The 26,844-nt window shown below is 39.4% G+C and overlaps 1 protein-coding gene across 6 annotated transcripts; it reads left to right on the top strand.

Annotated features, from left to right (window-relative positions):
- Positions 1-1,391: 1,391 nt before the first annotated feature.
- LOC121596643 (protein amalgam) lies at positions 1,392-26,467 on the top strand. Of its 6 annotated transcripts, none has more exons than XM_041921761.1 (10): positions 1,392-1,522; positions 11,173-12,152; positions 12,455-12,573; positions 14,702-14,887; positions 15,313-15,511; positions 15,984-16,115; positions 16,804-16,923; positions 17,122-17,292; positions 17,422-17,625; positions 21,955-26,467. In XM_041921761.1, exons 2-10 carry the CDS (start codon positions 12,083-12,085, stop codon positions 22,218-22,220), a joined length of 1,467 nt encoding a protein of 488 aa, XP_041777695.1. In that variant the 5' UTR covers positions 1,392-1,522; positions 11,173-12,082; the 3' UTR covers positions 22,221-26,467. The 6 variants fall into 6 exon arrangements, with proteins under 6 accessions (XP_041777695.1, XP_041777693.1, XP_041777694.1 ...); XM_041921759.1 differs by having other exon boundaries at positions 11,147-12,152; XM_041921760.1 differs by having other exon boundaries at positions 11,071-12,152.
- Positions 26,468-26,844: the final 377 nt, after the last annotated feature.

The following is a 26,844-nucleotide window of genomic DNA, read 5'->3' as shown; positions in this document are numbered from 1 at the left end:
TCTATAATTTTGATTTGTTGCGTAAATTGATCGAAAAAATAGTATAAATTAGAATGATGAAAATATTGCCTAGATACTGTATAACACCTGTCGTCAACTCACACCCGGCAGAGTATAAGCATTTGAGATTTGAAGTAGATTTTTCACTCAGCCAGAAAAGCGAATGTTTGGCCTTTGAGAATTACTAACAGAAAACTCATTTCTGTTGCTTAATTTAGTGAAAACAGTACGACATGTCAAAGATATCGTGGAAAAAAATCTAAAAAATTATGAATATAACCTCTACAGGAATTTGCCTGTTATGTTTACCTATAACGGTACTATGGTAAAAACACTTAAAAATGCAAAAATATGGTGAAAAAGTTGTAAATCAAAAAATGGAAGTTGAGTAAATCAAAAACATTTCATAAAAGCTACGATAAAAAGTATTGATTCCGTTGTTATGTAGTCTTTTACAGCGATAACAAAAATATGAGTTTCGTAAGAATATCACAAGGATTTTGGAAATATATTTAACAAAATAATGGATTTTTCGGTCACTAAGTAACGAAATGACCCCATTTATCTTTTAAACGCTTTGTAACAGAGCAGAAAACATTTTACACTAACATATATAACTGAATTACTTGTAAATTATTGGATGGAATGCATTTTAGAGCAATACCACCACTATTTGTACTACCAATTGGCCAATTGTGTATTTAAAAAAACTTAAGTAATGATAATAGATTTTATCATGCTTGATACAGTGATGCAGTGATGCAACATGAGCAAACATGAAGAAAATGCATCGAATATTTGTTTCAGAAGGCATAATTGATTGCAAAGATTATTTCCCGCCATACGCAAAGATGTATTTTGGTTTTGAAGTGATTTTTCATAACAAACTATTTTGCAGATACCAATTACAACAATTACCTATTTGATTATGCTTTCAATCATTGCCAATTGAATTTAAAGAAATCACCACAAATTCTCCCAACCGCCTTAAATCAATCTTTCGTTCAAGATCAAACTTTCACTTGATCATCGCACTGGAAGAAACGAGACAAACAGCCCTATCCTTCACTATGCAGACGATTTCCTTTCATTTCGGCGTTCCCTTCACCGATGCAAAAAGCTCCGAAGGAAAAACGAAAACCCGTGGGTCGTTTTAACGTTGGGGGGGGGGGGGGAACCAACGACTACGCGCCTCCATCGGGAAGGAAAGTGTACCGGTAAACCTTCCCCTTCATGGACTTGAACCATCTATGTCGGCCGGTTCTCTCTGCTCGGTTCGTGTAACGATCCTGGTGCAGCCGCTCGTGTCGCTATATCCGAAGTATGTGTATGCACGTTCGGTTCGTTCGCATACCGGCGTACGTTCCGATTCCGCCCCAGTGTATCCTGACGTAGCGTAGCGCGCGGATGCTTTTGCGTGAACGTGCGGCCGTTCGCCAGTTTTGGTCCAGTTGACGGGCGGTATAATCACGTGCCCGAGAGTCTCGTGGGTAGTGATTCCGGGGTTTTACGACAGCCGAGAGTAAGCAAGCGACACCGAGTTTCGACTACTTTCCGGTGTCACGGATGTGCCAAATTTATGTGCTAGGATCAACTATCTCATCTCTTGGGCCGTTCGTATTTTTTAAGCATCGAGCAGGGCACCGTGTGTATGTGTGTGTGTGTGTGTGATGAAGCGAGGTGATGGTGATGGGGAGGTGGAACATGATAAAAAGGATGGTCGGCATCGAAAGGTCAATCACGAGGTTCTTATCGGTCGAACGGGTGGGCGAAGATGCGTAACGACAGGAAGCGTCACATTGTGCTTTTATTTTGCTCCCTCTCTCTGATTACGTGTATGTGCTTGTGTGTGCAAGTGAATGTGCGTTCCCATCAATATTAGCAGTGGCTTTAGGTCTTTTTTTTTGTCCTATGTATCTGGTGCTGCTCACTCCGTTCTCGACTGTTGGCCTGGAGCAGATCATGCCGATAGTGTGAGCCGATGCGACGCGTTCCGTAAAGATAAGGGCACACAGCACACAGAGCAACATGTTATTGAAAGAGGTGGCGCGTGCCGGATTCTACCGTTCATCCCATACTATGCCTGTGTATGTGTGTGTGTGTGTTGTATATGTGCGTGTGTTTGTTTGTGTATGCAGGTCCGCATCAGCATGATTGTTGCCTTTAGCAATCGGGCACAAAATTAGCACAACATAGTGGGCGCTCTTTAAGCGTACGCCGAGAGACAGGTAACGATGGGCAGCCGGGCCCAACCGAACCGGTTGCAATAATGAAAGCATGCAATCATGCTACGAATAATCAGCGATGAAGCCTAGGAAAGATGCAAAGCTGGACGGGATGGTAAATGACCTCAATATTGCCGTGTGCCGTGCTGTCGAAAGTTTTGTGCAGAAGAGCAAGACCCTTACCGGCGCTGCGTGCAACGGGTGGCGTGATAGGATGGTTCTGCAAATGAAAAAGACGAATTACGTGTTTACCGACCAAAGATATCGCCCAACTGCATTTTGCAAGCGAATGTTAGCTTCTGACCGAAGGGCACAAAGTTCTTTAAGGTTTTGGGAGGGAAAATGTGCTTTATTACCACGCTTTATTAAACCAGGAAGAAGAAAAAAAGCCAACTCATCACCAACTATTGGTTGTCCTGTAGTGGGAGTGGGCCCCTCATGGACGGAGGCGAGAAACATTATCTTTTCATCATCGTGGATGCACCGTGGGTGTAAATGTCAACATGCAATGGTGTACGATAATTATACGCAATGATCGCTTTTATTCATAACGCACACACACACACCCATACAAAAGAAAGGCAAATAGTAAGCCTAAATGAACATCACGAGTGATTTAATGCCACCCCCCACCAAGCCCAAAAAAAAAGACCAAGCACGGATGGAACACAAATTGCTGCTCTATCTTTCTCGTCATTCACAAGCTGCTCATTATCTATTATTATTATTATCGATCGGTTGCGCAGGGCTCAATAATTAATTGTTCAACGAGCAACAAAAAAACAGTTGCATGGCTTTCAAAAGCCATCCAAATTAATAGGTGCCAATCAGTTGGTTTGAAGGCATGAACTCACAATCTGCGGCGGAATGATACAAACGGGTGGTGCTTTGATCACGATTATCATGATCCTGCCAATCAAGATGCATTTGGTACGGCTTGTGCTATTCAATATCTGATCCCTGAATGGTTTTGTAACCTTTGTTTATCCTTTGTTGTGTTTTTCTACCATTTTTTATTGTCTTTGTTTTGTGATAAATATAACTTCATTAAATGCCACCATGCTAATACAGAGTTCATGATAGTGTATTATCATAGATCAAGTATTGTAAGGAAACAATTTGTTATTTGTATAAAATATAATAAATATTTCGATTGTAAAATCCCAGCACAAAAGTACGTACATCATATGTTTGTTGTAATATTGATGTAATTTATCTTTCGGTATGAATTCCCCTTTTATTCAATCCAATACCAAATAAAAGATTAAAATAAAGTTTTATTTCGTATTGGATCCAATTAAAATGATGGAATGGAAAAAGGTTGAATATTTTTTATCAAAATGTAGAGCATTATACACCAAATGTAAGAATATTGCATTTGTCAGTTATTTACACTAAAACTACGCACAACACTTATTGTGAACATTAAACGAAAATAACATACACATACGTTCAGTGGCGGATTAACACGAGTGGATGCCCAAAGCGCTCACACGAATCTAGGCCTTTCTCAAGTGTCTAGCGGAAAGTTGTAACATGAATTATAAACCAGAACAAAATGGAAATTTACTTGTGAGCGGAGAGTAGGCTCGTTTTTTGGGCCCCACGCAGCCACGTAGTTTGCGTACTACAAACTGTTTTCGATCGTTTTGCTAACTATCTCTTCTATTCTATTCGTTCAACTTTTTAAATACTTCCAGCTGTCTCTTACATCGTGAATTAAACAAAATTGTTCTCTTTACATGACCATATTTAAGATTGGCTTAATTATCAACCTTCAATAGAGTGAACAAATCCTTACTTATCCGGCACATCAATGACACTGCTATCGTGACCGGCTGCAGGAGTATCCGAAAGCGCCAATGGTCTCGGGACTTCGTTTGCTAATTCGTTAGTTCAGCCTTAATGGAACGGACAGACATGAAAAAATTATCCGTGAAATCAGGGCATTACGTGTTGTTGAACTAGTTATTGTTGGCGGTAAAGTAAAACAGCAAGGTGTGGATCTGATATGTTCCTGATACCGAACCGCCAATAGTTTTAACCCATTTAATAGGGTTTTTTCATTTCTAATATGTTATTACAACTAATTATTTTGCACAAAAACGATTCATTTTTATACTTAATTGTGTAATTTAGATTTACTTTTTGTTATTGGCATCTCGTAAGGATTAAAATGCAAATAATATGTTTTACTAAAAAGAAATTTTATTCAACTCTCCTACGATTATGATGACTGATTGACTGTATCTACGCACTCAATTAACCGTTGAAATGAGATGGTATGGTGTTTCTGTACTCAAAACGTGGTACACATAAACGAAATGAAGCTATTTAGATAATGGTTTTAATGTTGTAATGTTGTAATAAATATGGATATTTATGTATATGAAATGATTCAAAAATAAACATAAAATCCAAATTTTTAAACGGTTAAGTACGGTAACTCTTCGATTTAATGTCCATGTTAAATTTATGAGATACTGTACTGTTGACATCGACTTGATTTATGGATTTTTCCACAAATGTGTGGACATTTTTTATTCAAATATATCTACAAATCAACAACATGTTCTATACTCCTATTCTAAAATATTCTACTCTCGGTAGGGATATAACTTTCATCAGAATCTACCCATTCTATACACCCATCAGATTATCGCTATAATATTCCTCATTCGAGAAAGAACAATTCCCGCTACCGAAATAGTGATAATTCAAATTTATTGCTAGCTATTGCAATACTTTCACAACCTCACATCCTCACTTGGATGCTAATCTTCATAATGCAGATGGGTCACCATCCTCCCTTCTCACCGCGAAACCCGGCAGCATCCCTTACCGCTAGCTGGCGACCATCAATTCGTCATAACGGAGTACCAATTTTCCCACTCAAACACGTTGAATAATGTCCTCACCATAACAACCCCACATTATCATTCAAGACCGGCAAAAAAGGGGGGGCGTCATCACTACCGTGAAGCCACCGTACGAGCTGGGCGGCGTATAAGCTATTGTAGTGCGCGGGAAAAAATGACCAAAAAGTGTACTTTTACACTCGATCAGACAACAAAGCGAGGAGTGTCACACGTGGAGGCGAAACGCGATTTCCCCCGGCCGGATGTGGCTAAGGTTGCACGAGGGGCAAAAAGGGATCGCAAGGGGATGGAAAAAAGGTTGTACTTTTCCGGGACAAATTTCCCGTTCCCGATGGCTTGTCAAGCGTATCGAAGATGTTTATGTTGTTGCCCTTGCCATGGCTACTTTGGCCATAATCGAATCTAAATCCACCACCATTCACCGAAGCATAATGGCGATATGCGAGGAAATGTAATAAACTCCACCGTAACGGCATGAGTTTTTTTTTCTTTTGCTCTTCTCTAGGCCCTTTTTTGTGCTGCCGACGAGATCGTGAGTGGTGCCGAACCGGGCGATGATGATAGGTGATAAAATTTTACAACGTGCCGCCAAGCAAAAGCATTCCGTATAATAGACTCGGTTAGTAGTTTGAATCTATTTCATACGCGACGTGACCTACACGGTTACGGACATTTTATGAATTTAGGGCACGTTTAACCGGATGGAAAACCTTCACTTGTTTATCGTTGGATTTTTTTTTTTCACTTTCAATTAACCACGCTGCATTAGAAACTGTGTGCATTGACGAAAAAAGTAAAATGATGGAAGTTCATACATTTTAATAACTACGTTTCGTAATTTCGTGTAACAAACGATTTAAAAAATACTTCAGTTAACGTTCAATAACTGATTTGCAAGATGCAAGCATAAACATGTGAACAAATTAAGAGTTTATTAAGAGTAGGAAGAAACGTTCGCCATTTTGTGACAAAACGTAGATCGTGATACACTATTAGCTGCTTAGTGAACAAGAATTTGCAACAATTGACACAGATTTTTGTTTTATTCATTTTTTTTTAACAAACTCTCTTCTTTCAATCATCTACTGCTTGTTATTCATAATGTAAATAATTATTTTATATTAAATTTATATCAAATATTCAATCAAAAATCTACAATTGCTGTGAAAGTCACAAACCCTCTAAAGATATCAAAAAGTTGGGAGATGGTCAATTGGAAATTGATATTTAATTTGAATGAGCTAAAACGAAAGATAGCTCCAACAGCAGTAAATTAATATTGTATGCAAAAAATGTTTCACATCACATCAATGAAACATCTCAAAGGAAGCGTTACACGAAAGTTTGATATTTTGGAACATGAGATGGATTATTATAGAAGTTTTAGCTACAACTGTTCAATGAGCGCTTTAACCATTTACACTTGCAAAGGAGAAAGTTAATACCAACAACATTAGTCCCCAAATCGTCGTAATTATACATAAAAGAATTGCAAGAAAAAATCACTTGCAGCTATCAGTCTACTTCCTTAACACATAATTCAAACGGATTTCTTTCAAACTGTTTAATCCATGTTTAAAGCATAAAAATCATTCTAAGAAATCCTTCAAAACTTAACTCATTGTTATGGTTAGAATTTTAGAACTAGATTTTACTAGAATTTATATTGACTAATTCATAGAAACCGAGCACAATGTTCCAATCAAATTAAAATATGCAATCATCCAAACTACCGACTGCAACATAAACTATGCTCTTCATTACACATTGTTCGAATAAATAGCGCTTGAATTATAGAAACAAAAAGCACAACAACAACAAAAAAACAATACAACATGTTCTTACCCCGACTGCAGCAACTAGTGATCCGTATTGCAACTAAACATGGACTTTTCAACTGGCGCCAAATCTGGCATGCCCCGTACACTTTACGGTGTGCAACAATCCAGAGGCCGAAATCAGTTTGCATAACTTGACTAAACATGTCAACATCGTTCGCTGTGAATGTACACTGCAATGCCGTATCAAAAAATGGACTGGTTAGAACATGCTAGGGTATGGACAAATACAAAAACAAATACAAACATACACACATTGGCCGACAGTAACATTGGCTTAAACATTGTGCAGATAATTCCAAACTGCATCAAACAAGGTACAAACGGGAAACAAGGTACACCCGGCGAATAAACACATATTGCAGCCTTTGTTTGCGTTCGTTTCATATTGATGTACTATTTGCTATGTTTTATGCTATTTACATCAGAAAGCGTTATTAAATTTTGTGCGAATTCATGTTGACCAGTTTGTTGCGCTTTGCTAATCCTGTTTATAAATATGCAACGGAATATGTTGAATTACTTCGTATCTAATTCGTTTTCAAAATAAATATTACGCGTAAATTAATATTTAAATGATAAAAGAACTTTATGAAATTTGCAACCAGAAGCCGAATATGTTGCTACATTCTATCTCCCGAGCACCGTGAACATCCGCAAAATGTTCAACGAATCGCGAACATTAACATTCCACCAGTACGGAATGTCACCTGCAGCGTACACGGGAAAGTGTTAAAACCCAAAACGAAACAACAACAAAAAAAAACTGTCACACTTTGACCTCCCCATCCTCCCAGGGTGAAAAATATTTCCTCGTACGCACTTCACCATCTGTGCTGTGCTTTGTTCGGGGGAAGCTGCAGGGCAATTGAAAATAATCCGGATTGCAGCAGTAGCGATTTAATTTATCTGCCCCAGCAATCGCATACTCCACCGATCAATGGCGATGAATTATGGGAACGGATTTTATTTAATACTTGCGATAATCCGTTCATGTTTTTTGCTTTCCCTTTTTTTAAGAGTATTCCGTTCCACTCCTGTCGAGCGGTGCAAGTATGCAGCGTTTGGTGTGATTGATCTGTCAGCACTATTGGGACTGGTTTTTATTGAAAGCAGATTTAACGCAAGGGTCAAATAATATCACGTTAAAGTTCACATGACGAACAAAACTGTGCTGTGTGCATATCGGCACCCCGACCCTCCAAAATTAGTGTCACCATATGCGTCTATAATTTTGCTTCCTTAAACATGATGGTGGGAAACATTGGCACTACCCTACCTCTACCCTACGCTTCTATCCTTCGAGCTTCTAAGCGTGCTCGCTGCTGTACCCGATGTGCCCGATCAAATGGCAATCAATTGAATGGTCTAATTAAAATCAAGTAGACAGCTGCGACGTTGCCTTCATAATAAGGCAGTCAGCATTCGGTGCGTCCTGCCGGCTATTAAAACCACACGCGAGTGCCGTTTCACGCCCAGCGCAAAACCATCGCGTCCCACGCGGGTCCGTGGAAATAGATTTAATATTCATATTTCCGGCACGGCTCACGGATATGCGAAAAGCGTGTTGCTTCGGGCTAGAAAGGAGCAACACTTGACTGAAGGAAGAGGAAAGGTAGGGGGAGACCGTGTGGGAGCGACTAGTGGGAGTAGAGTCTCCAACTGTACGTGATCACTATAGTTTAAATATTCAACGTACAAATTCAACCATTCCGCATCGTGATACTTTGTGGTCACCAATAACTGGTGCAGCAGCATCTTGCTCTGCTGCAACAGACGTTTAACGGCTTGTTATGAATAAGAGTAGATGAGATGGTTATTTAAATTACGGCAATTACATTCCATACGGAAATGATTTAAGTGAATGATATTTAATGAGCGGTCTATGAAGGTTTATTAAACTTTACGTTATTCTTTCTATTTAGTTTTGCTGTTTGGAGATCACTTTCTCGCGGGTCTCTTCTGGTAAACTTTCTCATCCTTCGTTCAAATAGTAGCCTTTCATAACAATGTTTATAACAGCTGATCCATTTTGATATGAATATGCTTAGAATTCAAAGAAAGGACATAGATCTTTATTAGAAAAAAAACACATACACTTCTGATTTACTGGAACATGTTACTATCGGATCTATGAAAATGTTGCAGCAACATCTGTTCGACCGCAACCCAATCGGATGTTTTTATTTATTAAAAAAAACTGTGCTCGTATTTGCTGTTAATGGGACCTTTCACGATACAAGCCAGCCTTTTTATATGAAATTTGACAGTTGGTAGCTAAAATTATGCCAAAACTTTATACAAAACCACACACAAAACTAGCCTACGATTTTCAGCCTAGATTATTTCATCATAGAAAGAATTAGAATTAGATTCTAAACTCAGAATTAGAATTAGAATTAGATTCGGGTACCTGCTATAAAATTTTGCAAAACAAGGTGTTTTCATTTATTCCAAATTTATGAACGAGATCAGGTGGTGGAATCTCAAATCAAAGTGTATGTATGACAGGGTGACTCGTTTGACTGCATACAAATTTCCAAAGTATATGTAGACCAAGTTCCCTCATAATCTGTTTTAAAAATGCTTTCCTGGTTAATACAAAATGTTCCATTTACAAGCTTAACATCAAACGATACGATTCGCCAGGATTCAGAAAATGTCAATAATAGACGTTCAATTTAAATAGTTTTAAAATCACTTATTCGTCGCGATCCATTCACAGCGGCACCCAACTCTGTTATGAGTAAGCGGTTACAAAGAAAATCAACTGTTATATTCAGTTACGTTCGTTCCCGCTTATATGTAATGAAATCCGCGATGTTTTGAGTAGCGGATCCTTTCAGAAAAGAGTTGTTTATCGCTTATATGTACCATTTTCGCTGAAAATACAATTCGTGAAGGGCATATGTTGAATTTATTCTTTTATTATTTGAATTAAAACTTAAAATAAACAATTTTAACATGTTTTGGTTAACAATTTTATCATACAATTAAAGGTAAAAATCAATGATTTGCTGTGGCTGATTCTCAATCAGGATAGGTGTATCGGTGTTGATGAAATACACTCCGAAGGAAAAAGAAATCACCTATCGTATAGGATGGGTGCGAGCGGCCGAATATTGTGGGCACAGGGAAGTGCTTGGTTCATTTAGGTGTATTTGTATTTAAGACCATTTCTCGTTATTATTGGCGTAGCAGTCTACCATATTCTTCAACAATAGTTGCTCTTCTTGCTCGTCATTATCAATTACAAATTTATTTTATTCTTTTATAATTTTTTTCAAGTGATAAAAACACACAACACGAAATGCAACAATCTGGCATCTTTTGCAACAATTAATTAATGACATAGAATTCCAAATCACAGACTGATACCAGATTATAAACGCAAACATGCTGCTTTTGTACGTTAATTTTAAATTGAGTGACGAATGGATTGCGGCGAACGAGTTCACCGGTGTGGCTAAATAATTTTACTGAGTACTGCATACTAATTAATTGTCAGAATAATTACCAGTTCCACCATCAGGTCGCATTTGATTGTTAATATTCTGTAATGTGAATATTATCGGTACAAAAGTTCTTGTAAAAGAATTTCTTCTTTTCAGAGAATCAATGGTTTAAAAACCAGTTACACATGCAGATTATCGTAGTTGATGAATTACTGAGAGTTCTTAGTTTATTGATTTTAAAAATAACATATATTTTTATTTATTTATTCAAGGTTTCCATTGAACTCCAGTTTTCCTAATAAATTTTTCCTAAGAACAATTAGGCTCTACATATATGGTTTCAATTTATTAGCAATTATAGTCATTCTTTATTCCTACAAACTGTTGGGATGGGATGTAAAAAGAGTCCCGCATAAAAAATATGCTCGTTAGGAACTGTAACTATATAGCAAACGAACGTCCCGGCAAATAACGGCATCCGTTTTGGTCGGCTATCCGAAAAAAGATCCCTCCCGGCACACCACACTCGAAAAAGGCAATCGCTAAAAGCATATGTGCAGCTGCACATATTTTCAAATTAACAACCTTTCACTTGCACCACACGCCATATTTCATCGCTCATTGTGTTTTTCGCCCATTTGTCGCACGGCTGTTTTATTTTCCCCCGTTGCAGAATATTAATCTCGTCCAACCGAACCAAACAAAAAATAAGAAAGAAAGATATTTTCAAACTACCAAACCTCCAACAGCTTACATCTTTAAATATTCACACCAGCCCAAGCGTGGAAGGCCCTCACATGTGTATGTGTGTGCATAAATCGGGACGAAGATGTGAAGTGTGAGCCGTGAACGAACGGAGACGGAGAAGAAACGCGTGAAGCCAAGTGAAAAGTGTATTTCCCGTGCAATCAACATTTTAATGTCCACTCCAAAAAAACCAATGCACACCAATGAGACTGAAACGGGAAGCGGCACCCCGGTGGGAAGGGCATGCATTTGTTTCGGTGCATTACGCGGATGAATAAAGCGCGCGCTAGCCACAGTTCACGCATCAGCGAGCAGTGCTGAAAGTGGCGCCTGGGCACGGGTGGAACGGTGTGAGTTGGCTCGAGAAAGTTACGCCACGATGGAGCATGCCGGAGCGCGCTGTAAATGCAGCTGAGGCACTCTGAGTTGTACTGGTGCTGGTAAACCTCCTTTTAGCGATCGCGATACGATGTGCACGGATCGGTAAGGACGCTTAGGTGAAGTGTTTCGCCCGCAACAATGGGCGCTGGTGCATTTGCAATAAGTACGTGCAGCAAGTGAGTGAGTGAGTGAGTGAGTGAATGAACGAGCATTTGGTGCAAAAGTGAAGCACGGTTTAATGCTAACCAAAGTGGTAGTGACTCATCATCATCCCTTCCTTGTGTGGTGGTGCTAGTGAGAAGTTTTGAAGAGTGCGAAATAAAATCAAACAAAACGCGCGAAAGCAGGGAGAACAGAAGGACTCAGAGGGATTAAGAAGGACCGTTTTGAGCGTTGCGCATTAGCGTGGTGTGTGTATTTATGTGTCTATGTGTGTAAGCTAGCAGTGGTAGTGGTCTCCCAAGAAACAGTGAGTGAGAACGTAAAAACAAAAAAACAAAAACACCGAACAAACCGAATGCAGCAGTAAGCAGCAGCAGCAATTGAGCGCCGCCGCGATGGGATACATAAATCTGCTGGAACTAAAGCTTTTGTTAAATATATCATTAGTCGTGCTGCTGGTAAACGGTAAGTTTTGTGTTCGAAATTTAATTTCACGAATTAGCATGATTTATGCGCGACGGTAAATAATCATAATGGTTGACATAAATGCGGACTTGCGGCAGTTTCGGGGCCGCCGTTGCCTGCCAGCGCACGAATGCAGCGAGAGGTTTCGCAAACCGAAAGAAAATGATGAAATTTTCTTTTGTCGTGCGGATTTGTCGTGCGTATCTCGAGCGCATTTCGTTTTCCGCTTTAGCATTGTTTGCTATTTGTTGGTCATTTTTTATTCATTCCCGCTTTCTTATTTCGCTTGTATCGTGAAACAGGACATGGCACTCAGACGGAGGCACAGCCGGAGTTTCTGGCACCGCTGGACAATCTTACGGTGACGCAAGGCCGTGACGTATCGTTCACTTGCGTCGTCAACAATCTCGGCCAATACAGGGTAGGTAATGTGTGGTAAAGTTGTCTGTTGATCGGAGTAATTTAAGTTTCATTTCTACTACATCATAGCAACGAATGCATTATTTTGATGTTATTTTATATTAAACTGAACTTATTTAATTAACCCCTTTTTATCTTTATTTAATATAAATTCCAAAAATCAAGGTCAAGCCTCTCCTTTCACTTGGCCGCATCGTCCATTTATTTAACTTAAATTAATTTATTTATTTTAAAAAAAACAATAAGTAAATCATTATCTTATTGTAAACAATTTCGATTATATTATTTGCACCGAATCAAAATCATTTTTATACCTTTCAACCACGAAACCATAATGTACTCGCGATGTAATGTAAATACTCTCATCTGCCTGCTCGATGAATAGAAAAACACAACAAAGACTAATAAGCTTAAGGGAAATTATAAATGGCTCTGCGTGCAGAAGCAGCCGTTTTTGAGTTGCAGAAGCGGCTCTTGAATCAGTTCAAATTATTATTATTATTTTTTGCATTATTTTACGGCAACCAAAAAACGCTAAGCTCCGTGTGGCACCATGTTGTAGTTGTATTTTTTCCTCGGTTTTCGTCTACCAGCACCAACCAAGCCCATTTAATTCCGCTTCCCAGCCTTGAGTTATTGATGATCTCATTTGGGAAATTTATTGAAAACAAAGGCCAACTTTTATTGACACGCAGCGCTGTGCACACAGAAAAAAACACACACAAGGGGAGCAGAGTTTAACGTCGCACGCCCGGATAGAAAGTGGAAAATCACTGTCAAATGAAACGCGTGCATAAAAGTTTGAAAATAAAAAGCAACTGTGGGGCTATTTTCATGTACCACTACGCGGTGTGCATGTTTTTGGTTTTTACGGGTCGATTTTTTGTTTAGGCAAGAGCAGGTTGTCTATTGAATTTTCAATTAAAACTCCGAACACGGTTCGTGTTTTGTTTTGCATACTTGAAGTGAACAGGCGTTTGGTCACGGTCAATTTTTCATACACGCAACGCTCGATATGTCTTCAGCTAGAGAGTAAAATAGTTAAACTGGTGATCCGGATTATATTGTACAAACTAGTTTAAATATCGCTTAGACTGAGCCAATAATGCCAATGATATTCATTAGCTATGCTAAAAGATAGCCAGTCATTCAGTGACAATAAAAGTTATAAGTGAATAGGATAAATCTAGAACGAATGTGGTCTACCCACGTAAATCTTTAAATACTTATGAATATTTTTTTATCACATTTCAATATATGAAGATGAATTTAAACGAAAACAAGCGCATTTGAGATGTTCCACAATAAAATAAAAAAAAACTGGTCAGTACAGTAACTAAATATTTTAAACATTTTTTAAACCAATGACTTAAATTTGAACATTAAAAAAAAAAGTAAAAAAATTGATTATGTTACTACTAAACAGTTAAGTGTTGTACATTTGTCATTCCGATTATCTGCCCAAAAGTTTGAGGTAATTAGTGAATCTTTACAGACCACAACTATTTAAATTCAACATAGTCAAACGCAATTATCAATTAGATATGTTTGGTATAGTCGTCAAAATCGTTCAACCTTATATGGCCCTGAATGAATGAACCTGAAATAACCGAACTCTCCTCATAGGATGGTTTGACTATCCTTTGTACCCAAATCATCCATAGCCAAGCACCAATCGTGGCTTAGGCATTGGCTATAGCGATTACAATTATTACGCAAAAGTAACAAGATTTATGAATTAAATCCTATTGGATAAAATTGTTCACCCCTTAGTCGACCAGCAGTACTAGGCGTCTCCATCGTACGGAATTAGTGGTGCAACGTGATGTACGGTTAAACACATCGACTCTAGAACTAATTTAACATTTTGTTGAATTATAAGAGTGGGCATTATAAGAGCATCAGCAAACAATAATCAGCTTAAACTGTTAAATCTTTAACAATAATTAAGCTTAAATGATTTAACAAATGCAACGTACATTTATGAAAAGATAAAATATGTATTCTATCGTTTGTTTTTATTAGTTTTATATTTCTTTCATTTCATTGAATTGATACATGTATCAAATCAAACCCACTAAACAGTCACTAACAGCTTCAACCCACATCTACCCCTATTCAACCCACAGGTTGCGTGGATAAAGTCCGACTCAAAGGCGATACTTGCCATCCACACGCACATGGTCGCGCTGAACCCGCGCCTATCCGTCACCCACAACGGGCACAACACGTGGAAGCTGCACATCTCGCACGTGCAGCTCAACGACTCCGGCAGCTACATGTGCCAGGTGAACACGGATCCGATGCGACATCAGGTAAGCACAATGCGCTAAACGAGAGAGAAGGAAAAAAACATCAACAGCATCATCCCTCTCTCCCGGTTCGGTTTTGCAAAATTCAATGCCTTAAATTGTGCACACACAAAAAACAACCCTCACCGACCACACACACACACACACACACACACACACACACACACACAAACACCATCAGTCACCGAGACTAAACAGCGGGCAAAGGTTTAACGTAAACTAATCCAAAAACCCCCGAGTTGCACTAGCGTAGGTTTAGAGCAATGAGTCAGTGCAGGGTTGTTGTTTTGCTTTTTTGTTCCTTTCCTGCTCATCAACCAAATGGACCGGCACAGCATGAAGCTACACGCACACCGGTGTATGCTGTACCCTATGCTTTAAGCTGCATTGTACTAACTAAACCGAGACACAAAAACCCATAATTACAGTCGGGCAACCTGGACGTGGTCGTGCCGCCGGACATACTGAACGAGAACGAGCCCAACACGCTCGAGGGCGGCGTAGCGAACGAAGGTGGCAACGTGCAGCTGGTCTGCCAGGCGACGGGCGTACCGGAGCCGGCCGTACAGTGGAGGCGCGAGAATGGAAAGGACATCGTCGTACGGACGGAGGGCCGCGAAAAACAGGGTAAGTCCTCCGGGGCTGGGAGGGACCGTGTGCCAAATAAAACGTAAGAGAAAACAACTTTCCCCCTTGGATTTCCCTCCTTTACTTTCCTCTGCCCTTTGAATCTGCTTCACGGCGCACCATAGTTTCGTGACATGGCATTTGATTTACTAACTACTTCTCAGCTGACCCCTAAAGGTTAGATCCAACGCCAGTTAATTACCGAACAATGCGGAAAGATTCCACTTCTCTGTACGCTGCCCTTCCAGTTTTACCTTCTCTGTCCTTTAACGTTTTCCCGCTCCTTGCAACAACTGAATAAAAAATACGCCACCAACTGGAACAGTGTTACGTTGGACCATTTAAGTTTCTTCCCCTTTTTGCGCCTTAACTATCTCAACTTTGAATCGATTTTAAAACGTTTTTTTTTGCTGTGCTCTCTTTTTCTTCTGTTTTTGAACTTCCTCCACGTCTCTTCCTCCATTTCCCGCAGTCGTAAAATTCGTTGAGGGTGAACGGCTCGTCCTGAATCAGGTGCAGCGAACCGACATGGGCGGATATCTGTGCATCGCGTCGAACGGTGTACCACCCTCCGTCAGCAAACGGTTCGATGTGCAAGTTAACTGTAAGTATTTGCAGCGTGTTTGCCCCGCTCATTATCTTCCCCGAGCTGCAGCAGCAAAGGGCAAATAGTTTAATTCTTTTTTTTTTTTTTGCTGCTCTTCACACCGTTCTCAGGAGTGATGTAGTGCTTTCGCTGAGGAATTTTCCTTTTTTTTATTTCATTCTTTAACTTTGTTATCAATTTAGCGGACTGGGAGGGAGCGTCGGAAGAGCGTTTATCTTAAATAGGTTGATGTTTGTGCTAGGTTAACCATGCTTGCTTTGATACTTAAGTTTCTAGGATGTTTCAAAACTTGATGTTTGTGGATGGGTTTTTTGTAAACTTTATAAAAATGCATTTTTTTTAATAATAGTTGTGTAAAGCCAGATTTTAGACAATCACATTTGAACCATTAAATGGACATTCAAATGTATCAAACATTCAAAGTTTAAATTTTATCTTTTTTAAATACATACATAAACAACAAGCAATTATTTACATTGTATTATGCTTTAGTAGAAAAAATACGTTTTGATTTTTTTTGAAAATTATTTTAGTTACATGTGTAACACCCATCTCGATCTGAATAGAGACATTAGCATGTTTCATACATCTAATATGAAATTAATAAATAAGAAACTATTAAGAATAATAATCATTCTTTCTGAAACCAAATTTAAAACCACATTTTCATGCATCTTTACTTCAGTTCCGCCAAATGTGAAAGCAGGAAACCAGCTTGTAGCCGCACCGGTTGAAAGTCATGTGCTGCTGCAATGTATCGTGGAAGCATTCCCGACCCCACTGAACGGTTGGCACAAACATGACGGTAAGCTTCCGTGGCAATCATTTCCTTGCCTTTGCATTCCACTTCCTCTTGCCTGCTACCGTTCGAAATGGATAGCAATTATTAGCTCTTACCGAATGAACTTTGTAAACGAACTAAATAGTTGGCTATGTTATCACGAACGCGTTGGCTGTGTTGGCCTTATCCTCCCCTTTTTTTGCGAAACCCCTTTAATTATAGGCATGAAGCTTTACGAGGGTGAAAAGTACACCATCAGCGAGGAAAAGCTCAACGCCTACACCTGGCAGCTGAACCTGACCGTGAAGAACCTGCACAAGGGTGACTTTGGGCCGTACATTTGCTCCAGCATCAACGCGCTCGGAAAGTCGGACGCGAGGATACGTTTGCAAGGTACGCGGACGCGCGGCACTGGCGCATACAGAATTTTCAATCTGCACATTGTTATTTCTGCTTTCGTGCTAAAACATCGCTTTTGCTCGTGTGTTTCTGCTTGTATGTGTGTGTGTGTTTCATCTGCAGAGCTACACCTACCACCGAAACCGACAACAACGCCAACACCCTACGTACCGTCGACAGTGAAGCAACCGCGCCGAAAGCAACACTACGGCACGCACGGCAAGGGACATGACGCGGGCAAGGGCGCGAACACCTTCAACCGTGACACCTACATCATCAACCACATCCAGGAGAACGACTATCTCGGCAGCCTGATAGTGCATGAAGGTAAGCCCAGACCGAAAAGGTGATGAGCGGAAGCTGCGGTTGCTCAGTTCCATTCCTATTGGATTTAGGTTTAATGTGTTGATGGTTTCAGCACATCTTTTTTAGAGATTGCTGAAAAAACTTTTATTTACGTTGCAGATTAACACATGACATTTTGTTTTCATTTATCTCTTTAAAAAAAACTGCACCCATTTAATGTATTCATAATTAATGATTATCCTCAAACAAGATGCACGCTCACTGTCGTGATAGATTATTCAAACAAGGCAAACTAATTATTTCGCCATAAGTGGTAACACCGCATCGATGATTTGGAGGCGTACAAAAACGCCTCACCAAACCGACAGCTGCAGTTGCATTTAATGATCACGGAATGCCGAATGCATCGTATACGATTAGTCTGGGCGCTAATGAACTAATTCTATGCGACACCATGGCTTCGAAAAACGCACTCACATTAGTAGAGGGATGGAAAACAATCGGAACAAAATGCGTACAACAAGCATCTAACATTTAGCGTTTGTTTTTTTTTATTTTATTTATTTATTTTTGTATGTGTGCACCATGCTAACTGGCACACACACACACACACATACACATACCCGAGGGTGATTTGTTTCTCGCAGTTTAATCTTGTCTGCTTTTTAATCTCTCGCCACCAACGTTTTTCTGCCTTCCCGTGGGCTTTGTTCATCTTCTGCCTCCATCCGCCGCATTACGCCGTTTTGTATCGATTGGGCGTAATTGAAAAACACCGCCACACGAACACACACACAGACACGCGTAGCGTTGTTATGATGCGGAGGCTCAATTAATTTTTATTGCATCACAATGAAACACCCCATAACAATAAATTAATTGATGTGATTATCAGCTCTTGGCGCATTTTAAGTTCTCCTGCCCAACCGTCCCCCCCAATGCGTGTTGCATTTTCACTCCACGGGAAAGGCCCGGCCCTACTTTGCTTTCCGTATTTTTTTCCCTCCCCCCATTAATGTGACGCAGTGATAGGTGATCTTTTTGTTTTTAAACAAAATAAATGCAAAAAAAAGCCCCGACACAACAGATTATCAATCGAGCTGCCATGCCAAACGATAGGGGGGGCGGGGGACTACCACTGGAACAAATCAAGTCCTTCTGCTCGATCAACGGCATGGTATTTATTTATTTTTAATGACACAAACACGAAGATAAGGTTAAGAGGGTACACGGTAAATTGTGGGAAGCGAAACACACACGCAGGAGAGCAGAAAAAACCAACCAAAATTAAATGCCATGTTCGTCAGAGAACGAGCTACATGCGGACCTCTACCCTTTATCCACTGTGGATATTCGTTATTAATTATTTGAGCGCAGCGCTCAAACCGGTTCGCCGTAACGCGGCGATAATGTTAAGCTTAAGCTGTGTTGTGCCATACACCAGGCGGGGCAAAAATGAAATAATGCATTCGGTGGGATCATGACATTCCCGGTGCATGCGTTTTCGTCGACATTTTTCACAGTGCACGGGATACACGAGGCACAGAACACGGTTTTTATTTTTTTCCGTAGCGTAATGGTGAATCCGTTGCTGTATGCGCATCAAATTCCTTTAAGCGGCACTGGAGTGAACATTTGCTATTTTGCTATCGGAATATTTGACTTTATATATTATAACATTTTAGACAATTACAATCAAGTCGGTACAATCCACGATAGTACGTCAATTGTCATACATTCAACATATTTTACAAACATTGGTGACTCGTCCCCAAAGATCATTTCGATTGCCTTTCATTCTTCGGCAATTGATCATCCTATTTTTTATTCTAACACAGTTCATCATCGCCATTGAACTCGACACGCTCTCAAATCGCTTTATATCACTGCAACTACTTGAAGATGTTCCGATTAAAAGCGAATATTGATACCATGATAGGCTAATAAGTAGAATAAAGCTAAAGAAGATTAATTTATTTAGCTGTATAGGACGGTCGAAGCCTTGTCCTTGTCAAAACAGGATAGAGCATTTTATTGATTAAAAGGCATGTTAAATAATCATTTAGCAGTATATGACGAATCAAAATAAAACAAACGATGGCTCTGCTTAGCGATCATACTAGTTTGTTGTCCTTACGATTCTCAATTTGGATTATTCTATACGGGAATAGAAGAACAAGCATGTCAATCAGATTGTCCGTATGTGAACACCCTGAAGCTGTGATAATCCCTGTAATAAATGAGATTCGGTAGAAATAGGTGCAAACATAACTATTTTTGAGGTGTTACAGAGGGTAGAGGGTACAAGAGACGTGTTTTTTGGGCTATGGGGCAAGTGTGCCATTCGGCAAGACCCCTGGAAAAAATTAGAATCACCTGGAAAAAATTAAAGAATTTCTTGGATGATTGGACCATTTTTTACTTATGTGGCACTCGCACTCGTGGAATCGCAATATCCTGGTAACTGGTAAGTTTTTTTCGGGGTAGAATTCGCTCATAAAACCGCTCATCATTCCACTGCACTCCACAAAAATATTAACATTTTTGACCGATGAGCGCTCATGCAATATTGCGGCAAACTTGTCCCAAAAAGAGGTGGCCCAAAAGTTTGTTTTTTTTAATTGAAACTTCTAGTAACACTTTTTCTCTTTTTTTTTCAACTAACCCCACGAAACATTTCACTTTTTGACAGGTGGTATAAATATTTTCTCGATTCTTTGTTCCGATGCGTTCTGGGAGCTTATTTGGCATGGAAGAAAAACATTAATTTTCTACTCAATTTTGCTACACAACATAAAATAGTTGAAAACATTGAGAAAAATCGACTAGACTGTTCTATATGAAATTCGGCACAGTATAGCTAATCGTTGAAACATAACCATCTGTATACTCATTAGATTTATTAACTTCGCCTCGTGGTTCCTGTAAAGTTTTGAGTCCCTCTCACGATGTTTTCACCGATTCCCATACATTTTTGTATAGTTTCCTCATACTTTTGGTATCGTCCTATTGGACACCAATACAATCCAATTAAAAAAATGTGCGTAACGCTCAAAAATCGTGGAAACGAGCTAAAACATTATGGGAACGATACAAAAAAAATTGGGAAACAGCCAAAAAACCTTGGTAGAGCCCTGAGATGTTCTGTTTCTCTTTGACTGCAGATTTGGACTGCATTAACTGACAGGTTTAGCAGAGAACGAACGATTGAATGATTGATCCGATCAAATGATCCGGATCACCTTTAGGAATGAACCCGGAACTGAGCTGATCTTCAAAAAGACCCATTTTTGAACACCACTAGATTTAACTAGAGTTTTACTGAAAAAATGCTTGGTGACACTCTTGCCCCGAATTCCGCTAGTCGAAGACATTGATGCAAGAATAAAAGGAATGATTTAGATGCAGGCGTAACATTCTGAGGTGTGATTAACAAAAAGTTTGTATTTTGAGTGAGAGGCAAAAACTCAACAAAACCCAAAACATCATGGTTTATAAAGGATTTTTTTTTTGGCTGCACCATACAGAGCCGACCGCATGGAATTGTCTTAAATTTGCCATTTTAATTAATTAATTATTATGATGCAGATAATCATCGTTCATGCTTCTGAAAATTACTTAATTTTTAATAAGTTAGTTTCAATACTTCCAATCGGAGCATATTCGATATAAAACCAACTCATGTGAAGTGCTTTTATGAATTGTAACATGACACAGTGAGCAAATGACACATATATATGCAATTATTACCATTTTACGAAAACCCCAAACACTTGGTTCTAGTGAAATCTCTAATAGTGAAGCGCTGATGGTTTTTATTTTAAAACAATTAAACAATAAGAATATGGCTGCGTAACACAAAGCAGTCACTATTCGTGGTGGTGAATTTTAAATATTTAGAAAAAGCTGCCGTTTGCTAGGAATCAGATTAAATGCTTTCACGTTAAATTAATCATTTAAAAAAAATCACAGATTTTAAAACCTTATAGCTTAAGCCTTCCAGTGTGTGATCACAAACTGCCAGAATCCAACATCAAATGGGTATTTTCCCGTCCTAAGCACAGTGTATAGATGACAAGGTTGAGTTTTGTGTTCAGTTTACACAATTGGTTTTAGTTAAACCAATCTTCTATCTCTCACTTATTATAACATTACATAACTTTGCAAACCTGAGCGCTCCCGTCATCCTCTTGTGACGAATGTTATAAAATAGCATTAGGACCACGAGCGACATCAACCCAATACCAATCCCGCGCACGCTGCAATTATATGCACACAAAACAGCACAACAAATCCTGCAAAACATTTACATCCCGCCTTCTTATCACTCTTTCCACGCTTTCCACGCAGGTAACGGTCACGGACTGGTGGGCATGAACGGTGCCACCATGGGCACGGGCAATGGGCTGGGCGGCCCGGGCGGCACGAACGGCGGTGGGCTGGAGAAGCCACGCAACACGCAAATGCCGGCCCCGATCCCGTCGCGCCAACCGCACTGGATACTGAACAACAAATCCCGCGCGATGGACATCTTCAGCCACCGGCGCACGGTCGCGTTCGTTAGCTGTTGTTTGCTAATGATTTATAGTCTGTTGATGTTGCTGACGTTTACATGAAGCTGTGCCGTGGCAGCGCCCGCAATGGTGGCACTCCCCGCCGAAGCCACCGCAGATCACCGGACGGCACAGCGTGTACATTGCCGATAAGTAGTATGGACGAAATTAGCCACAGCAGCAGCAGCAGCAGCAGCGTTCGAGTACTCCTCATCAATCCCATTTACGCCCGGCAGGGCCGTACACATCCTCCAAACAATATGCATAACAACACTTGCGCACCGCAAAGTGAATGTTTGTACAACCGGACGTGACAGCAGCCGTGGCGAGGTGCGGCGAGCGGTGAACGATGATGGAGATTTGATGCATTTCGATGGTTCCGCATCACCAGTTTGCGGTCAAAGTGTGTTTGTGTGTGAATGTGTTTATGGGCGAATGTGTGTGCGAGTGTGCAAGTTAGCGTGTGTGGGTGATTAGCGTAAATTAAAACAGCTGTTAAATAAACTACTTATAATCAGTCACACACAACCGGGGCATGGAAGCAGCATCAACAATGGGAGGAGGCCGTCTAACGTCCTGCCCAGAGCGGTATGTATGAGCGTATCAAGCAAGTGTGTGTGCGTGTAATACTATTAACTACCGGAACAGGGAAACCGAGGCGTTGAAAATTAAACTGCCCCACTGTGCGGCCAGAAAGTGTATTCAGTTAGAGAGGGAGATCATTTGTTACAATTATAAGTGCACTTTGTAATAAAGAAAAGAGGAAACATAACTAATGAAACAAAACAGGAGTAAATATAAAGCAGGAAGCTTCCAATGGAAGAACGGTGGGTGTTGGAAGTGAAGCGTAAAGCATTATCAAAGTTAGTGAATGGTGTAACAAAGATTTATAAAACAAAACAGTGTCAAAATGAGTAGTTAAACCATGCATAAGAGAGCTTGTACAAAACATAATGGAAAGAAGAGAGAGGGAGGGTAAAATTCAAACATCCACTCCATGTTACTTGCTGTGTAAATAGTGTTAATTGGAAGAGTTGTTGTTGATTATCATTTGAACTATTTAATTTCACTTTTTTATTCATTGTTTTGTTTGTTGATACCAATATATGTTTCAAGTGGTGTTGTGCTTTGGTTATTATTAATTTAATAATTATTTATATATGCTTAATCAAATCACATCCAACTAGAACGGTTGATTTTACTGTTTTTAAGTTTCTTACTTTTTCCTTCTCTATTTAATTCCACTTTTATTATGTTCGCCTTCATATTTGTTTTTTTACTTACTTTATTATACATTTTTATTGTTTCATTTATTCAATATCATTTGTTTTTATTTTTCTTTTTAAGTTAATTTTCAAAGTACTACAAATTGATAACGTATTTGTTAGTTTTTTAAGCTTTTCTTTAGTACACATACCACAAACCCCATTCAGGCACCATATTGATCATCTTAAGGCATCTTAATTTATAACACATCCTCCAAACATCCTATTTCACATAATGTATATTCAAAAGCCAATAAATTCCACCCTGTCATGTTCGTTTTTCGCATCACAAACGCTACCTTTGGGCTAAGGTAACACGAGTCGAACAGCCAGCAAAGCGTGTAACGAAAACCCCATCCCCGTGGCGGTTTCGATAATGAAGATCAACCCTTCGCAGTGTCCACTGCACGCATCGGAAGGACGTTGAACCGGCTCGCGTGGAGCTATTTGATCCCGTAAAACCCTCCTGCCCATATAGCTTCGCGTCGCTTAGCCGACCTCCGACAGCACGGTTGTGCACAATAATGGTTGGGATCTTAATTTTCCCGCCAGTCGCGTAGCGTGTGGTTTACCGTATAATTTTAATTAATGTTTATGCATCAGCTTTCGCCTGTAAGCCTTTGCAGGCAGCGTGAAGAGCATGTGTACGTGGGAATTTTTGTTTTTCGCGCACTGAAACTGATACCACGCTCCCGGTCGATAATTGAGATGTACACATGTTTAGTTGAGTAAATGTTGGTTAGACAATGTTGAAGGTTTTTACCTGATTGTGATGAATTCATAATAATACACACAAAACTACAAAGAAAACTGAGTCCCTAAACAAACCTTCACGAAATTTCTTCTGCGATTGATCGTATCCGTATTATGCCAACCGAACGCAGCGTGAAATACTGCATTCGTTCTCGCTTTAAAATCACACATCCATACCAGAGCTCCCATTTTACGACCGACACGCGTCAGGTTGTCAAATAATTTGGGAAGTTATTTTAGAAGTTATTAAAACTCAATTAATTCCATGACAGGGTTCACCTGCGCCCGAGCACTTCCGATCCAGCTGACGACCCGTGTTACAGTCAGCATTCTCACGCTGCTGTTGGGAAAACTCTTACCCAAGAATCTCTTTCCACATTTGGCTCTAGGACCCTCTTTGCACCGGCACGTACACAAACATGTGTGTGTGTGTGTCCCATTTTCACATTAAAAGCACATTAAGACGACTGGCTTGTTTGTAAGATATCCTGGAGGGAACGCAGGGAACGGGCACTCGATGGAAGCAAATTTATTTCACGCATCATAAATTTCACATACGTTTTTCTAGCATTTTTTCTTGCGTACCTTCACTAAGCAAAGTTTTTTAGACACTTTTGTAGATGAAAAGAAGTTTTTTGTTTGTGTTTTTATCAGGTCATCAAAACTCTTTCAAACATATTAAAGCTCATCGTGTCATCTATAATTCAAAGTTCATGAAAGCCGTGAAATAGCAGAAAACGGATGTATGAAAACCATTATTATAATTTTAAAAATAAAAGCAACACACAAAAAACTTATCAATCATCAAGCTAAGAGCTATGCGATCTATTCTATCGCTCTACCGTGAGAGTTAATAAATAATAGCATAAATAAGAAGGTTAAAAAAACTGAAGATCACACAAGAATGTTGATGTCTTCCGTGCTAAATCAGAAACCGCAAAATAGCAAGAATAAATCAAACACAACAAACAAACAAACAAACAAACAAAGTACATAAATTCACACAGTAACCGCCGTAACTGATGTAGCAAAATTTGTTAAACCCTTGTAACCCCCCGATGGATGGCAAGCAGTGCGTGATACATAAAGCAAATCTTGATTGACGTTTCCAAGCAAAAAACACCCCTATATATCTATAATCGAACATTGTTCCGTTTCTTTGTGGCGTTACCTACCCACACAGGAGAAACGCATTGAAGGAAAACAAAAAGAACAGATCCATAAGCAGTTATTAAACATTACGTGCATACAACTCCGTGCTAGAGCCACGTGAGTCGGGCAGGATATAACATTTCATCATTGAAAGTACTATTGTAAACAGTTACTTATAATACATTAACCATTAACACAACTTATCATAGTTTAATGATGTAAATAGAACGATTGTAAGCAACACTGTTTCAGGCCGCTAACAAAAAAGGGGATGGCAAGGGCACATCGCACTGTGTCCGCTAGTCCGGAGAGGTTTCTCGGGGAAGAGAAAGCAGATTTTACACAAACGTTTTATAAAGATCGAGATGAGATGAGCGTTTTGCCACAATTGCTTTGTTGTTTTCTGTGTGCTGTTCGGTTTTTAGAACACGGCAAAAGTTAAAAGGAAGAGAGTAGCATTTACAGATACAACAAACAATCATCAATACGCTTAAACAATATAAGCAAAGGAAGAAAAAAACAACAAACATTTGATAATATCCTCTATGACGAGCGTGCACACACACACGCTTGTATAGGAGAAGCATTTATGTTTCATGAAATTTGCACTATTTTACAAATAGCATGCGTTTTTTTAAATTAAACAACACGCCAGCCACACACGCACACCAAGTGTTGCAGCAGTCAAGCAAAAGTTAAGTCTTTTCACTTAAAGCAAAAAAACGTTTCTTTCCATTTGCAAAAGGCTTTGTGTAAAAGAGAGAAGAAGAAGAAAGAGACAAACACGAGTGAAAATGCTTCAAACTCGATATCAAAACATAAATCAAAGCAAATTGTTGAAAATCTTATCTTAACAACAAATTTACGATCCTCTAGCATAATAACACACGTATTAATGTGCTGCTTGATTGCAACGTGCAACACAACAGTGCGGTGAAGCGAAAAGCAAAACCAGAACAACAAACTAAAGGGAAATAAAACAAACTAAAATAAGTTCAACAGTACGGAACGATACGGGAACGACACATCTACATACAGACATACAACACAAATAGTCAAATCTATCTACCATCTCATTGAGTAATAAAACTAACAAGACAATAAATAATTTAATGCTAGCATTACCAATTACGAGGTGTCAATGAGATGAGCCACCGGTCCGTGACGGTTGACAAGAAGCGAGTGAAAAGATGGAGAGCGGGCTAGAAGATAAACATCAGACAGATCAGGGGCATGTGGATGTGGATGGGACAGTGGCCACAGTGCAAAGCGCAAAAGATAGTTAAATGAAAGTACTTAAACGATCTATATATAGCCTACCGATGAAATAAAACAAAAGTATTCATAAGAAAATGTAAACTGTAAAATTGTGTCTGTTTTGTGTGTTTCTTTCATCATTATTTTTAAGGTGTGTTAAAATGGTAAGTAATGGGTGTGTGTTTGTATTATATTTATACATTAAACCTGAATTTTATTCATTGAGCCTGACAAATAAAAATGGCTCAGTTGGCTAGCTC

The sequence above is a fragment of the Anopheles merus genome, chromosome 3R (genome assembly GCF_017562075.2).
Source record: "Anopheles merus strain MAF chromosome 3R, AmerM5.1, whole genome shotgun sequence".
Lineage (NCBI taxonomy): Eukaryota > Metazoa > Arthropoda > Insecta > Diptera > Culicidae > Anopheles > Anopheles merus.
This window is presented reverse-complemented; position numbering and strand designations above follow the sequence as displayed.